The sequence below is a fragment of the Plasmodium cynomolgi genome, chromosome 13 (genome assembly GCF_000321355.1).
Source record: "Plasmodium cynomolgi strain B DNA, chromosome 13, whole genome shotgun sequence".
NCBI classification, from domain to species: domain Eukaryota; phylum Apicomplexa; class Aconoidasida; order Haemosporida; family Plasmodiidae; genus Plasmodium; species Plasmodium cynomolgi.
Genome location: NC_020406.1, coordinates 217,460 through 231,409, shown reverse-complemented (window position 1 = coordinate 231,409; position 13,950 = coordinate 217,460). Strand labels below are relative to the sequence as shown.

General features: G+C 43.6%; 3 protein-coding genes across 3 annotated transcripts; 1 reads left to right on the top strand and 2 right to left on the bottom strand.

Moving 5' to 3' along the window:
* Positions 1-715: 715 nt before the first annotated feature.
* PCYB_131510 (Tat binding protein 1(TBP-1)-interacting protein) lies at positions 716-2,524 on the bottom strand (the record flags this gene model as incomplete). Its single annotated transcript, XM_004224175.1, has 1 exon — positions 716-2,524. The coding sequence occupies one exon, from the start codon at positions 2,522-2,524 to the stop codon at positions 716-718; it is 1,809 nt and encodes a 602-aa protein (XP_004224223.1).
* A 454-nt stretch (positions 2,525-2,978) lies between these two features.
* On the bottom strand, positions 2,979-3,989 carry PCYB_131500 (Tat binding protein 1(TBP-1)-interacting protein; the record flags this gene model as incomplete). Its single annotated transcript, XM_004224174.1, has 1 exon — positions 2,979-3,989. One exon carries the CDS (start codon positions 3,987-3,989, stop codon positions 2,979-2,981), a length of 1,011 nt encoding a protein of 336 aa, XP_004224222.1.
* Positions 3,990-6,270: 2,281 nt separating this feature from the next.
* Positions 6,271-13,867, top strand: PCYB_131490 (hypothetical protein; the record flags this gene model as incomplete). The annotated part of the gene is made up of 2 exons (XM_004224173.1): positions 6,271-6,393; positions 6,443-13,867. 2 exons carry the CDS (start codon positions 6,271-6,273, stop codon positions 13,865-13,867), a joined length of 7,548 nt encoding a protein of 2,515 aa, XP_004224221.1.
* Between the last annotated feature and the right edge of the window lie 83 nt (positions 13,868-13,950).

Genomic DNA, 13,950 nt, shown 5'->3' with positions numbered 1-13,950 from the left:
AAAAAAAAAAGGAAGCCGCACGTGTCTCTTTGCACGAGGTGCTGTTCTGTACAATAGTACATGCCATAAATGTATTACAAAAGGGGGTGAGTTGTCAGGAAAAACCTCCCCGGTGCTATTTTGCAACCGTGATGAGATCATTGCGGGTTGTTCGTGTCGTATTACCCCTGTCCGCCTCATTAGTTATGTTTCGAGGACGTGATTTAGGGTTATTTCTCGATATGATCGTAACGGATTTAAACGGTGCACTATTCTTTTTGTGCATAATTGAGGAGAGTTGACAATTTTCCCCCCCTTTGGTTTTCTTTAGTTGGATTCATGGGACCACACATCTGTGCACGCACGTGTGAGTGTCCCTATGTCTCGATGTATCTGTGTGTGTACGTAATCATCACGGAGGAGCTAATATTTAGGAAGCAATTTAAAAAGAAGGAACTGTTCGTGGCTAGCAATTTGAGCGTTCATTGAAAGTTACCCCGACGGCAAACACATATAGAGGTGACAGGGCATCCGAATTGGCTAACTTGTTGTACAGTTTTTGGCTTAAGATGTGCATATGCGCGTGGATTTCTCGCGGTTTTAGGGGCAGCATCGAAAGAGATGCATTGGTATGAACGCTTTGCAGGTTATCAAGCTAGCAAATTAGCAGTGCAACCGCTTCGCAGCCTTACCACTTTGCCGCTTTTCCACTCCTCCACTCTGCCGCTTTACAACTTTAGGAGTACAAGCTGGGCGGGACCACGTCCTCGTCGACGTCGATGCCCAAGTGGAAGATGACGCCCTTGGCATCCTTATCCGTTAAGGTGGCAAGGCACTTAATTATTTCCACGCAGAGGCTTTTCCTCTTAAGCCACATGGCGTGCAAGTAGCCATGCTTGTTTTTAATCAGGTCAATTTCGTCCGCAGTTAGCTTGCATGCTTTGTTTGCCTCTTCGTACATTTTTATTTCTTCCTCCACTAGCTGGAACTCCTTTTTGTATTTATCCACATTTTCCACTAGCTCTAAATCTTGAATAAACTTTTTTTTTATTTTCACAAAATGGTTAAAATCATTTTTGGCTACTTCGGTTTGCTCTCTCATCATTTCAATGTCCTTTTTTAATTTCTCCATTTCTTGCATATTTAGGCTTTTAAATTCTCTTTGATTGACAAGATATACTTTGGCTTTTCCATACTCCTTACACTGGAGTTTTTTTTCTGTACTCAGTTCGTCCATTAGTTTTTGGACGACATTTTTGCTGATGCTGCCGTGTAGGTTGTCGTACACATTAATAACTGAGTAGGGTCTATTCGTTTGCTTCATATATTTGTAAATTTTTTCTTTTGTTTCTTCTTCGCTGAGTGTAATTTTGGCTCCTTTTGGTTTATTTGCCGCTTCGTTTTTGGTATTATTTTTTTGGGGATTTTTTTCGATCAAGGTGGTTGTCTCGGGGGGGATCTTACGTTCGTCATTGATCGTATCGGGCTGTAGAGTGGCTCCTTGGCCTTCCTTCCTTTCGCGTTGCTTGCTCGTTTCGTTTTGTCTACTCGTTTCGTTTTGTCTACTCGTTTCGTTTTGTCTACTCGTTTCGTTTTGTCTACCCGTTTCGTTTTGTTTACTCGTTTCGTTTTGTCTACTCGTTTCGTTTTGTTTACTCGTTTCGTTTTGTTTACTCGTTTCGTTTTGCCCTTCCGCTTCGCCTTTTTTACTCGTCCCGCTTTGCCCCTCCGCTTCGCCTTTTTTGTTCATTTTCCTCTTTTTATTTGCATTTATTTTCACTCCATTGGCATTTTCCGAGTCCACGTGGGGGTCCTCACACTTTTTACCTGCTTCACTTTTGGCTTCGCTCTCCAGAATTTGGTGATCTGGTGAGATGATTGCGGCTTCCCTTTCTCCGCTACTCTGCGCTAAGTCTCTCCCTATGATGGGTTGTTCCTCAATGGGGGGCGCTCCTTCGTATGTAGTCTCCCCTTTCGTCTTATTTTTTTCTTCCTCGTGCATCTTTTTTTCCAACCCCTTTTTGCCGTCTTCCCCTCGGTTGTCATTCTGTTCACCGCTCTCTTCATCCTTTTTGGAGTTTTTCCCAGTGCTCGGTTTATTCCTCTTTTTGTTATTACTGCTTTGTTTTTCGCTCTCCATATTCATATCACCCGGGGCAGCGGCAGCGGCATCCTTTTTGATGATCTTCCTTCCTTTTTGTGCCTTCTTCCTATTGCTTTCCTTTTTGGGGTATTCCACCTTTTTCCCTGAGGGGGGCACCTGTATAGGTGCGCATACAGAGGACGGGCTGGCGCTTATCATTTTATCCCCTTCAAAATTGTTATCTGCAGTTTGATGACCATCGCAAGATTTGTTTTGGTCTTCCTGCTGAGTTACCTCTTCATGGGTGCCTTCTCTAGCTTCCCCTTTCTGTTTGTCTTTACCGCCCCCATTTTGGAGGGCAATTTTTGGGGAATCCACATTCCCAGGAGGAATGTCAATAATCCCACCCTTTACCGTTTCGACTTTCTTTTTTTTTCCCCCCTTACTTTTGTTGTTTTTCATTTTGGCATACACAGGAATGTACACACAATAGAATGGACAACAAAGGAGAGGAAACAAAAATATATCTCTCGAATGGTTTTCATCGTGGTGACATCCAGAAGAGTGAACGCTGGGGAAGCTTTTCTCCCTCAGTGTTGTTGAGAAAGGGTTCATACATGCAAATGTGTATATTTGTTTGTATGTAATGGCTAGCTCTTCCCATGTGGGGAAAAAAAAAAAAAAAAGTGCTGTATGTACACACTCGGGTTTCCCCTTTCAAATGTTTAGTTGTAGGAACGAAAAAAAAAAAAAAAGTAACAACGTAACAACGTAACAACGTAACAACGTAACAACGTTGCTTCGCTTCCACTGGGATGATAACAAAGAAGGGAAACCTACCTTGGAGAAGAGGTATCCCCTTTTGTCCACCTAAAGGAAGAAAGCAAAACGAATGGCCAATCGCGTAGACCTCCTTCTACTGAAGGGCGTACTTCCTAAACTTGTAATCGACGAAGCTCCCATAGTACAGTGCCAGTTGGTGGAGCGGCTTATTTAGCTGGTGCAAAAGGAAGAGTAAAACACAGGCACTGATTCCTTTGTTGCATGTCGATATGACCGTCTTCTGCTCATTTAGAAGATCGTACTGGTCACAAATGTTCTTTATTTCGGCCTCATTTTTAAAAGTAAAAAATTTATATTTCTCATCATGGCTTCTAATAAAATGATGATAAGGTATGTTAACCGAAAAGGGAATGAAATTATCCACTTTTTCCTTTTCATTAATGGGCAACAGAGCGCTAAAGGAGCTATTCGGCCTCGTATCCACAAGGACAAAGAGTCCCATGTCATCATTTTGTTTCTTCCTTCCGGTAACGAAATTGTCTATATCTGCATAATGGTATATGCTTCTTTTCCTATTTTCACTTATTTGTTTTTTGTTTTTTTCTACATGTTCTTTTATCAGTTTATCGACTTGGATAATTTTGTCACTCTGGGGAAGATGCCCATTCCCCTGTGCGTTTCCATCTGTTGCCATCACGTCTCTTTCCTCATTGAGCCATTTATTCAAGCCGCCATTTAAAATTTGCACATTTTGGAATCCATGCAATTTGAACATGAACCAAATTCTGGGGGCATAAAATATTTCATCCTTTTCGTAGAAAATTACAGGCAGGTTTTCTAGTGTATTTATTTTTATGTCCATTAGACTTTCCAGCAGTAGCTTTCTCAAGTAGGAGAAAAACTCTTCTTGAGTTGGGAAGAAAAAAGAAAAATTGGGATTTTCATTGGAGGTAACTATCGAGTTGAAGGAGATGCTTCCTTCTATTCTTTCTGCCTGATCGTGGTCATCAAAGGAGTTTTTATCCTTTTCCCCCTGCCTGATATTGTACCAGCTTGTATCAAACAGCAAATGCTCCCTTTTGTTCTTTATAAGGTCGTGCAGCTCGTTCGTCTCGATGAGATGCTTACACGTGTGCGTTTTCATTGTGCTGAATTGTTTGAGCCTTCTTTTTAACCTTGGTATTATGTATGTCGTTTGGGGAGAATTTATAACCAGGGGCTTCCTTAACTCGGCCAGTTTCGCAAAATTGCAGCTCCTCATCGTGTGTAACTGTGTAAGTCGCTACTGTTTTTGTGGCAGCAAGGGGATAGGGTGTACTTTTTTTTTTGGCCCCACAATTGGCAGCGCTTCGTGCGAGTGGGTAATTTGTTATCAGTGGGGTGAAAATTCGAAGCAAGGCGCCGTTGTGCATGCACATCTATGCAGTGTGGCACATATGTAGAAGTATTTTAGCGCACATTTGGGCCTTCTCCCAGTGGGCTGTTTTTTTTTTTTTCTTTCTTGTTCGATAGAAAACGTATGTGGGATTTCCTTTAGAAAAGGCGACCCCCTTTGCGGCGATAAGCCCACCGACGTTTTTCTACTAGAAGAATCGCTTACTCAAAAGGTGAGGCACCATTTTGTGTTTTTTTTTATAACTCCTAATTTGAAGAGTACAAAAAATGTGAGCACACGGCTGTCGTTATAGCGTTTTCATTTTTTCCACATTACTGTTGGCATGTAAAAAGCCCGAAACTGTTGGGGCGCAGGAGGGATTAAGTTGTTCCAGAGGGGGGGGGTTCATGTCAACGCTAGTTGGCACTTTCTCCATACAGCAAACCACTTAAGTGGCATTTTTCTTTCTGCCGCTTGAATTTTTTTTTTTTCGCACAAATCGATCTTGCTCAATTTTGTAATAGGTGGGAATTGGGTCCGACTGTCTGTGGGGGCATGCTCTTGCCCATAGCACTGCGTTGTCTACGTTGCTTCGTATTTTTTTTTTTTTTTTGTACCTTATTATGTGTCCTTTTTTTTTTTTTTTTTTTTCCTTAGCGTAGTTATTTCAAAGAGGGGAAAAAAAAACTACGCGAAAAGGGTTTTTCACACATTACGTTAAAATCGCGTTGCTCATACTTTACTGCGTAGTGAGAACCACGACGGAAAAGGTGGCATGCTACGCTGCAACTGGGAGAAGTCTATTCACTCCTTCGAAACAATAAGCATTAGCATTGTCTGGATATGTGTGTGCCATTATAAACGTTTAATGCCAAGTGAACATGTTCACTCCTCCATTGTGTGGGTCAATTTTTTTCTTTTTTTTCCCCTAGTTCATTCAAAAAAAAGCGTCATTCGGATGTACAAATGGGAAAATGCGCAAAAATGGTGTAGGCAGAAAATGAATAAAAAAAAGAATTTCTTTCTGCAAAGTTATATATATATATATATATATTTTTTTTTCCTTTTTTTTTTTAAGTTACACTTGTGTTAAGTGTGAAAAAGACAAAGTTGGCGAACCATCTGTCCGTTCAGCAAAAGTTCGTTGTAAACTTTGACCGTGTGCAGGGGGAGGCAGGCTACAAGGGGGCGATGCATACGCGGTGACGTGCGCGTGAGGGTGAATACTTTTAAGCGTATGCATAGGTGGATGGGTATCCGGCAGCGCAGAGACAAACTTGTGCGGTTTTGCCACTTCGGCACCTCACCACTTCATTTTTTGGCAACGCCTTTTTTCGATTCTTCAGTTGTTCCCCAGCTTTGTTCGCAAAAGGGAAGCGCTTAAAAAGGTTTTAATTTTCGTCCCATGCGCCACATGGCACAGTTATCACTTGGAAGTTAACATTTCGCAATTAAAATGCGCGCTCTGCCATTTCGACGTTTTCCTTTTTTTATGCGAGTGTGAATGCAAAAAGCGGCTAAATAGCGGTTAAACAGCGCTTCATTTGGACAACTCAACTTTTGAGGTAAAAAAAAAAACGCAATGGTGTGAAACGAAGCGAAAGACAGGCGAGCGGCAAAAAAAAAATATTCTTTCCCAATTTTGCAAACAGACGGCAACAATTCAGCAGGTGGTTGCCAAAAAGGACAATCGAAGACATACATTTTTTTGCCTTTTATCAGCCCCCCTTCAGTTACGAACGCACTTGCTTCAGATTATTCAGATTATTTTTCGAAGGAGTATAACCGTTTGAGTGTCCCCCTGGTTAACACATTTCTGCGTGTGTTGAGTGAATACCAAATGTGCGCAGTTGTGGACAGGGGGGAAAACGCTGTCTGACTTTTTCTTGTAAATGTGATTGAGGAGAAGGGGGAGCGGCGGGATGGAAGCAGTCAAGGTGGACGCCCCTCAAATGGATGCCCTCCAAATGGATGCCCCTCTAATGGACGCCCTCCAAATGGACGCCTCCCAGGCGGATGCCTCCCCAGTGGACCCCTGCGTTTTTAAAAAATGGCGTTATATCAGAAGAAAGAGAAAAGGGAAAGGCAAGCACAGGGCCACTACACACCTGCGAAAGTGGACCCTCCTTCCCTGGAGGCATTCAAGAAGAAAGACAACCACGTCGACAGAAAGGTCCAAATGGGACACAATGAAAAGTGCAGCTGTCACCCCACACTGTAAGGAAAAAATAAAACGAAAGGGTAAGAGAACATTCGTTTTGAGAAAGACACGGAAGAGAAGTAGTATGGATGTCGAGGGAACCAAAACGAGTGGAGACAAAGACGACCTTTTTTCGAAAAAAAAAGTGAACAATTCGAAGCTGATACTGCTGTTAGCAAAATATATGCACTCCTGGGACATATCAAGGAAGAGTTCCAACGAGGCAAATTTTTACAGCGACTCGACATGTGCATCGTCAAAAAAAAATGTGCACATTTGGAAGGCCCAAAGGGAGAAAGAACAACATATTTACTCTCATCAAAGAGTTATGAAAAAGTGGAAAAACAACTGGAGGTATGAAAAAGAGAGAGACTTAAATTTTATTAATCATGTAAACTGCAATGCGACTGTGGAAGTTCATTCACTGTTTACCTTCTTTTGCACAAAATTAAAAATAAAAGATAAGGCATATTTCGACAAAAAGAATATGTTAAATAAAATATCTTCTAAAGGGAAAGGCTCTGGAATTCAGGAACAGAGCAGCAAGGACTATTCTACGAAGCTAAAAAATCAGTACATTCCAAACAGTAAGGCAAAAATTATGAACGACATTAAGGGCAAACCTAGTAAAGCTCCTCCCCCTTACAAGGCACAAAACATGCAGACCAAGAACGATGAACAGGCGTTGGCGGAAAAGGGGCAAGTATCCCAGGGGGGAAATGAACAACATCCCGTTGGGGATAATAATAACGGTAATAGTAGTGAGAATGCTACGAAGGCTTTTGAGATTGACGGAGGAAAAGGAACCCCCGATGGGGACGAACCGTCTGAATTAAATGAAGAACAATTTGTAGACGAATTAGAATTAGATGATTTCGACAGCGATGGAAATAAAAAAGAAAAGACGTACTACACAGATAGATGCATTCTAGACAAAAGTGTCAAAAGGGTTTCCATCCTAGACAAGTTAAATATAGGACTGGAAGATAAACAAAATGGAAAGGGCATTTACCAAGGAGTGAAAAAGGAGGTGGTGAGTTGCAAAAATGGGAAAGTAGCAGCGGATCCGCATGCAAATAAAGCGGAGTTAGTGCAGAATCAGTTTCCCAATAAGGAAAAGGAGCGCCCACATGTTGGTATAGCCAAGGAGGGGGGAGAGATCGTCAATTTGAAGGAGGCCCACGGTGCGAGTGCGCCCAGTGCGGTGTGCGCAAAGGAAGGCGCCAGTAGTGGCGGAAAGGGCACCGGAAAGGGCAGCGGCAACAGCGGTAACAGCGGCAACAACGGCAACAGCGGCATCAAGGTGGGGGAATACCCAATAGAAAATTACAAAATGCACCCCCCGAGGAAGGGGTCCATCAAGAGCTCGCCCACGGAGGAGGTCGCCATGGACGCCCAGCAGAAGCGGCAGAGAGGCCCCTCAGTGAATGGGCAAACGGGGTATGCCAATAACGGCCAAATGGGGCACGCCAATAACGGCCAAATGGGGCACTCCAATAACGGCCAAGTTCCGTACGGGTTAAGCAACCAGATGGGGTATAACCAATATGGTCCCCCCAATTATCAAATGAATTATGCAGCCAATTTTTCAATGAATGAGCAGGCTAATTTTCCGGTGAGCGAATCGGCTACTTTCCCTGTGAGCGAGTCGGCTACTTTCCCTGTGAACGCTCCAGCTAACTGCCTGACGAACGAGGTGGCTAATTTCTCGGTGAGCAACGAGGTGGGAATTTACCCCAACTACGGGAATTACCCCAACTACGGGAATTATCCCAATTATGGGAGTAACCCCAATTATGGGAGTAACCCCGATTATGGGAGTAACCCCGATTATGGGAATTACCCCAATTATGGGAATTGTGCGAGTTACCCTCAGTGGGCAAACTACCAACAGTACGGCAACATCGGCGGGGGCCCAGCTGAGGGGGGAGTGAAGCCAAGCGAAAACAACATTAACGAAACGAACCTAGTGACGTATAATAACCAGAGGAACGTCAAGTATGATGAAGACTTCACGCTCAACTATATTCTTCGAAAGTGCGAAGACGACGATAAGTTTTTCTGTAGTAACGATGAGGATAGTGCAAACAACGGGACAGGAAATAAAAACGAGTTGAAGAAATACACACAAGGCATGAATAGGCTAGTAGAGCAAATGTACTTTTATGATAATTTTTACGACGAATTCAAAATATGTGAAGAGAGAAAAGAAGATTCGAACATCACTCATACCATTATCGACACGTCCTTAAATTTAAATGTCATTGATGAGGATGCGGAAATGCAGAAAGGGGGCAAAGACAACCAGGAGTTGATTTCCCAGATGGAGTTAAAAATTAATGAGCTAGAAAAAAATATCGAAGAATTAAAAAAACAAAATCAAATTAATGACAAGGGAAGGAATAGCCAAGGAGGGGAAAACGGGGAGGGGGATGCGGAGAAGAAGAATGCAAAGGGGGAAATAGCCGAGGGGGGAAAGAAGTCCAAGAACAGTGCAGTCATACAGAAACTGAAAAGAGAAATTGAGAGAATAAAGAGGGAAAACATGAGGAAGAAAAAAAAAGCCAAAGATAAGAGCAAGGGAAAGGGGAAAGGAAAGGATGGCGCGGAGGCACAAGAAGGAGCACCGCCAAAAGGAGAACAACCTGACAGCGGCAAAGTGGACAACCCCAACCAGGACAACCCCGACCAGGACAACCCCGACCAGGACAACTTCAACCTGGACAACTTCAACCTGGACAACTTCAACCTGGACAACCTGATCAACGCAGACCAACTGAACACATTCAAAAACGAAATTTTGAACAACGTATACTATTACATATACGAATCGTACGACCAAAAGGATTTTGAAGTTTTGGAGAACCTGGCGAAGAAGCACGAAACGAAAGGGAGAAAAATAACGTACAACGTGAATTTGCCAAAGCAGAGTTTTAAGCATAAAAGGACGTCAAGCGCCTGGTTTTTAAACCCCTTGTATGAAAATTACATGCTTGAGAAGGAAAAAAAAAAGAAAAAAATGAAAAGGGATGATTTATCTAGCTCAGTATATGACAAGGTGGAATTTTTGTTCCACGAATATGAACAGGACAATGTTGTAAAATTAAAGGAAGAAAATAAAAGTGGAGCCATGTCAGAAATCAGGGATAGCGATTTTTCTTTTGAAAGTTTCATAAGTGAGAAAAAAAAAATAAAAAAAGACAAAATTGATCTGATCAAAATGAAGAATGAGATTATCCGGAAAAGGGGAAAAATTGTTACTACCCTAGAAAGGAGAGAGGACGAGGTGATGGAGAACTTCGTAATGGAAGCGCTACAAGGGGGAGTTAATAAGGAGGGGCATGGCACAAAAGAGAAACGGAGTAAGGATCATCCCCCGAAGGATCCTCAAGAAGGGGAGGGAAAACCCACGCAGAATGACGTGGTGAATGATTTGTTCGTGGCGATAAATAATTACGTTCCAAACAAGTCCCTATTTGATATTTTCAATTTTGGCTCGGACGATGAGGGTGTAGACAACGTAAGGGGGGGTGACGGATGCAAGGCGGAGAAAGGTGTGACAAACCAAGACGGAGTTGCTCTAAAAAAAGAAGCAGTGAAGAAAGTCCCACCCGAAGGGAGAAAGGGCGTCGAAGAGGGAAGTGCCACAAAAGACGCACGCTCTGAAAGGGAAGACGCAGACGTGAACACCGAAATTGAGAAGAAACGGAAAGAGAAGGAACTGCTCGAAATGGAAATAGAAAACGCTCGGAAAAAGAAAGAGTTGGAGGAGTTAGAGCTGCAGCTGCTGGAAAGGAAGAAAATGGCCCTGCTAGAGGATAGGTCAGTCAGGGAGGGCGACGGGGCCGCAAAGGCAGAAGGCGAAGCAGAGGTAGCGAACGAAGCAGAGGTAGCGGACGAAGCAGAGGTAGCAGAGGAAGCAAAGGTAGCGGACGAAGCAAAGGTAGCGGACGAAGCAAAGGTAGCAGACGAAGCAAAGGTAGCGGACGAAGCAGAGGTAGCAGACGGAGCACTCCAAACGGTCAACGAAGTGAGCGCGGCGAGCCCCGACATGACGCAAAGGACTAAGGGTGGCCAACACGCAGAAAAGGAAAGAGGCGAAAGGGGCACGAAGAATCAACCGCCACCGATGCAGGACAACGAAATAAACGACTGCCTTAATGACTATTTAAAGAAACAGAAGAAGAAGGAAAAAAAAAAAAATAACTGGGCATTGTATGGAAGGCCTAAGGTGGAAAGGGAAAGAAACACCATCCTTAGAAGGCTATCAACCTCCAAGAGTGACAGCGGGTTTAACGAGTATGCCTATTTGGCGGAACGCTTTTTCGAAGCAGTAACGGGTTATCGCAGTGACCCCGATGGGTATGAATGCAGTGATGGAGGAAGTGGGGAGGACAGGAAAGGTAAAGCTGGACAGGGACAACATGGAGATCATGGAGAAGGCTCCCAAGATGGAGAAGGATATTTTCCAGAAGACGACACCGCAACGATCCTTCATATAAATGAAAAGATGAAAAAAAACGTAGAGCAAAGTGACGCCTTTCACAAATTGGGGAGACCAAAATACAAAAAAAAAAGTATCTATCAGAGGTTCAAATCTACTACACACAATACCATTTTAAAAAAAAATAGCTTGAAGAAGAAAAAAAAATGTATAAAACGATCCATGACGAAAAAAGAACCCCTCAAATTTTATGAAGCAAATGAAGGAATCATAGAAAGGACGAAACTGAAGTTAAAGGAAAAACTAGCCAACAAAGGCAAACACACATTTTTAGATAACCTTTTAGGGAACAATAAAACCCAATCCGGGGAAAACCAAAATGATGCAGACCCTAATTTTATGAAGAACAGGATGACCGATTCGACATCGCAGAGTGGAAATGGGGAAAACAAAAAGTTAGATTTGAAATATAAGAGGAAGTTAATTTACCAGGCACTGGGGAGTAGCAGCGATGGGGGGGATGCAGATGGAGGAAGTGAGCAGGAAGAAGGGAGGAATGAGGATTTGTTGAGAACCGCGGAGGAGAAGCGGTTGGAGGAGATGAAGAGGATGGAGGAGATAAAGCGATTAGAAGAGGTGAGGCAGTTAGAGGAGATGAAGCTGTTGGAGGAGAAGAAGCGGATGGAGGAGAAGAAGCGGATGGAGGAGAAGAAGCGGATGGAGGAGAAGAAGCGGATGGAGGAGAAGAAGCGGATGGAGGAGAAGAAGCTGTTGGAGGAGAAGAAACGGATGGAGGAGGAGAAGCGGATGGAGGAGAAGAAGCGGATGGAGGAGAAGAAGCGGATGGAGGAGAAGAAGCGGATGGAGGAGGAGAAGCGGTTGGAGGAGGAGAAGCGGCTGGAGGAGGAGAAGCGGCTGGAGGAGATGGAGCGCATGGAAGAGGCGAAGCGGGCGGAAAAGGCAAGGCGCCTGGAAGAAATGAAACGGCTGGAAGAAAAGCGGCTAGCTCAGGTGAAAAAAAAGGTTGAGTTGAGGCGGATGCAGGAAAAGAGGCTAAGTAAGGCGAAACGGGAAGAGCATCAAAGGGGAGAAGCAAAAAGGACGGAACAGAAGGCTGAACCGGGACCAATAGAAATGACCCCGGGAGAGGAAGATAAAAAAAAGGAAAAGACACAACAAAAAAAGGACCTATTTAATAACATTATGAAACAAATTTATACGGTGAACCCCCTAGCCTACTACCTAAAGGAGGATAAGGACAAAGACGAGAAGGAGAAACGTCACGAGGGAAAAACAGACAGCGACGAAATGGATGGAAAAGTGGAAGGATCCTCATTGGAGGTAGATAACGCGAAAGGTACGGAGAGGAATAACTTGCTTGATGAAAAAAATCATTTAAATATCGATAGAATGGGAGAGCATGGGGAGGAAGTAACCACTGCATACAATAACAACGATGTGGAGGATGACCAAACGAGGGAGGTGAAACATCTACAGAATCTTTCTTGCGCAAAGAACTACTCCATTTTTGAGAAAATGGAAAGGCAAAGGAAGAGGAGCTTTAGGGGGAAGACAGCCATGAATGGCAACAAAGGCGGTTTCAATAAACTTGGGAAGAGGGACTTGTCAAAAAACGCCTACGTGAACAATTCTGTAATAATCAGCCATGTCATAGGTAGGGGGAAGAATGAAGAGCAACATGTGCTGAGTGAACAGGGGGGGAGGGACTCTGTTGGGGAGGAGACGGACGGTGAAGCATCGCATGGTGAAGCAACGCATGGTGAAGCATCGCATGGTGAAGCACCACATGGTGAAGCACCGCATGGTGGGGTAGAAAACCACTTGGAAAAAACGCGTGACGACCCGATCCGTATAACCATACTGGATGAGGAGAAAAAGAAAAAGCTGCTAAAAATGAGAAACCTAAACCTCAAGTACAGCAACGTACGTGAGGGAAATCTATGTAGTATGGTAGGGGACGACTTGGGGGAAGGAGTCTCAGTGTCAAGTAAGGTAGATGAGTTATTTGACGTGGATGAGGAGGATTTCTTCGCAACAGAAACGGAGGACTCTTTTTTGAAAATCGAAGATGAGGAGGGGGACGAGGAGGAAGTCACCATGGAAGATATAAAAACACACGTTTATAGAGAACTGTACGGTGGGCGTGGGTATGGGGGAGGAGGAAAAAATAGCTTAGAGTTGTCATCTCTGTGGGCCGATGAATCCCCCCAAGGTAACAGTTCCCCGTTTTATTCGGAGGAACTAAAAAACTTGAGCAGTTACGATTTGTACAGGAAGCAGATAAGCACAGAAGAAGGCATGTGGAGAAATGAAAAACGACTGTCCCCAAAAAACGAATCGGTAAGTAGGAGCAGTGCAGAGGTAGAACCCAAAGATAACATTTCGAAAAGTAGTCAAGATGCCTACTTTGATTTTGAAAAAAAAAAAATTTTTAACATGGAAGAGAAATATAAAATATATGGAAATAGTATTAGTGTCTTATCTAGTCACGATTCGATTCTTGATTGGAGAAAACGGTATTACTTGGATTCGTTGAGAAGTCACTACGATGAAGGGAGCGACCCCTTCACTAATTACTCCTTCGAAAAAATAGACACACGAAATTATCACCGTGAGAGAAACTTTATACCTGACAAACACCATAGCGGCACTGAACATGAGATCCTTACGAGGGTGATGAAAAATTTGAATGGCTTGAATAAGAAGATCAAGTCTATAGAAATGAGTTACCACAATGGAAAGAATGAGCGGGGAAACATGTCGGGAGGGGTGGAGGAATACCTTCAGAGGCGGCGCTCCAGCAAGGTTCGCCACGTTGGTGGTCTCCATGCTGATGGGGACAACACTCGTAGATACCACGCTGGTGGCCACTATACGGATGCTCACCATGACGACCTTTCCTCGTTTTCCCTTTACCATAGCAAAACACAGCCGCACATAAACACCTCGAAGATTTTCCAAAGGGCGTACTCGCGCCAGTAAAATCTGATGGTGGGCACCCCCCCCAAGAAAAAAAAAAGGCGTAACGTCCTTTGTTGCTTCCGAGTTGGTACCCATATGTGCAT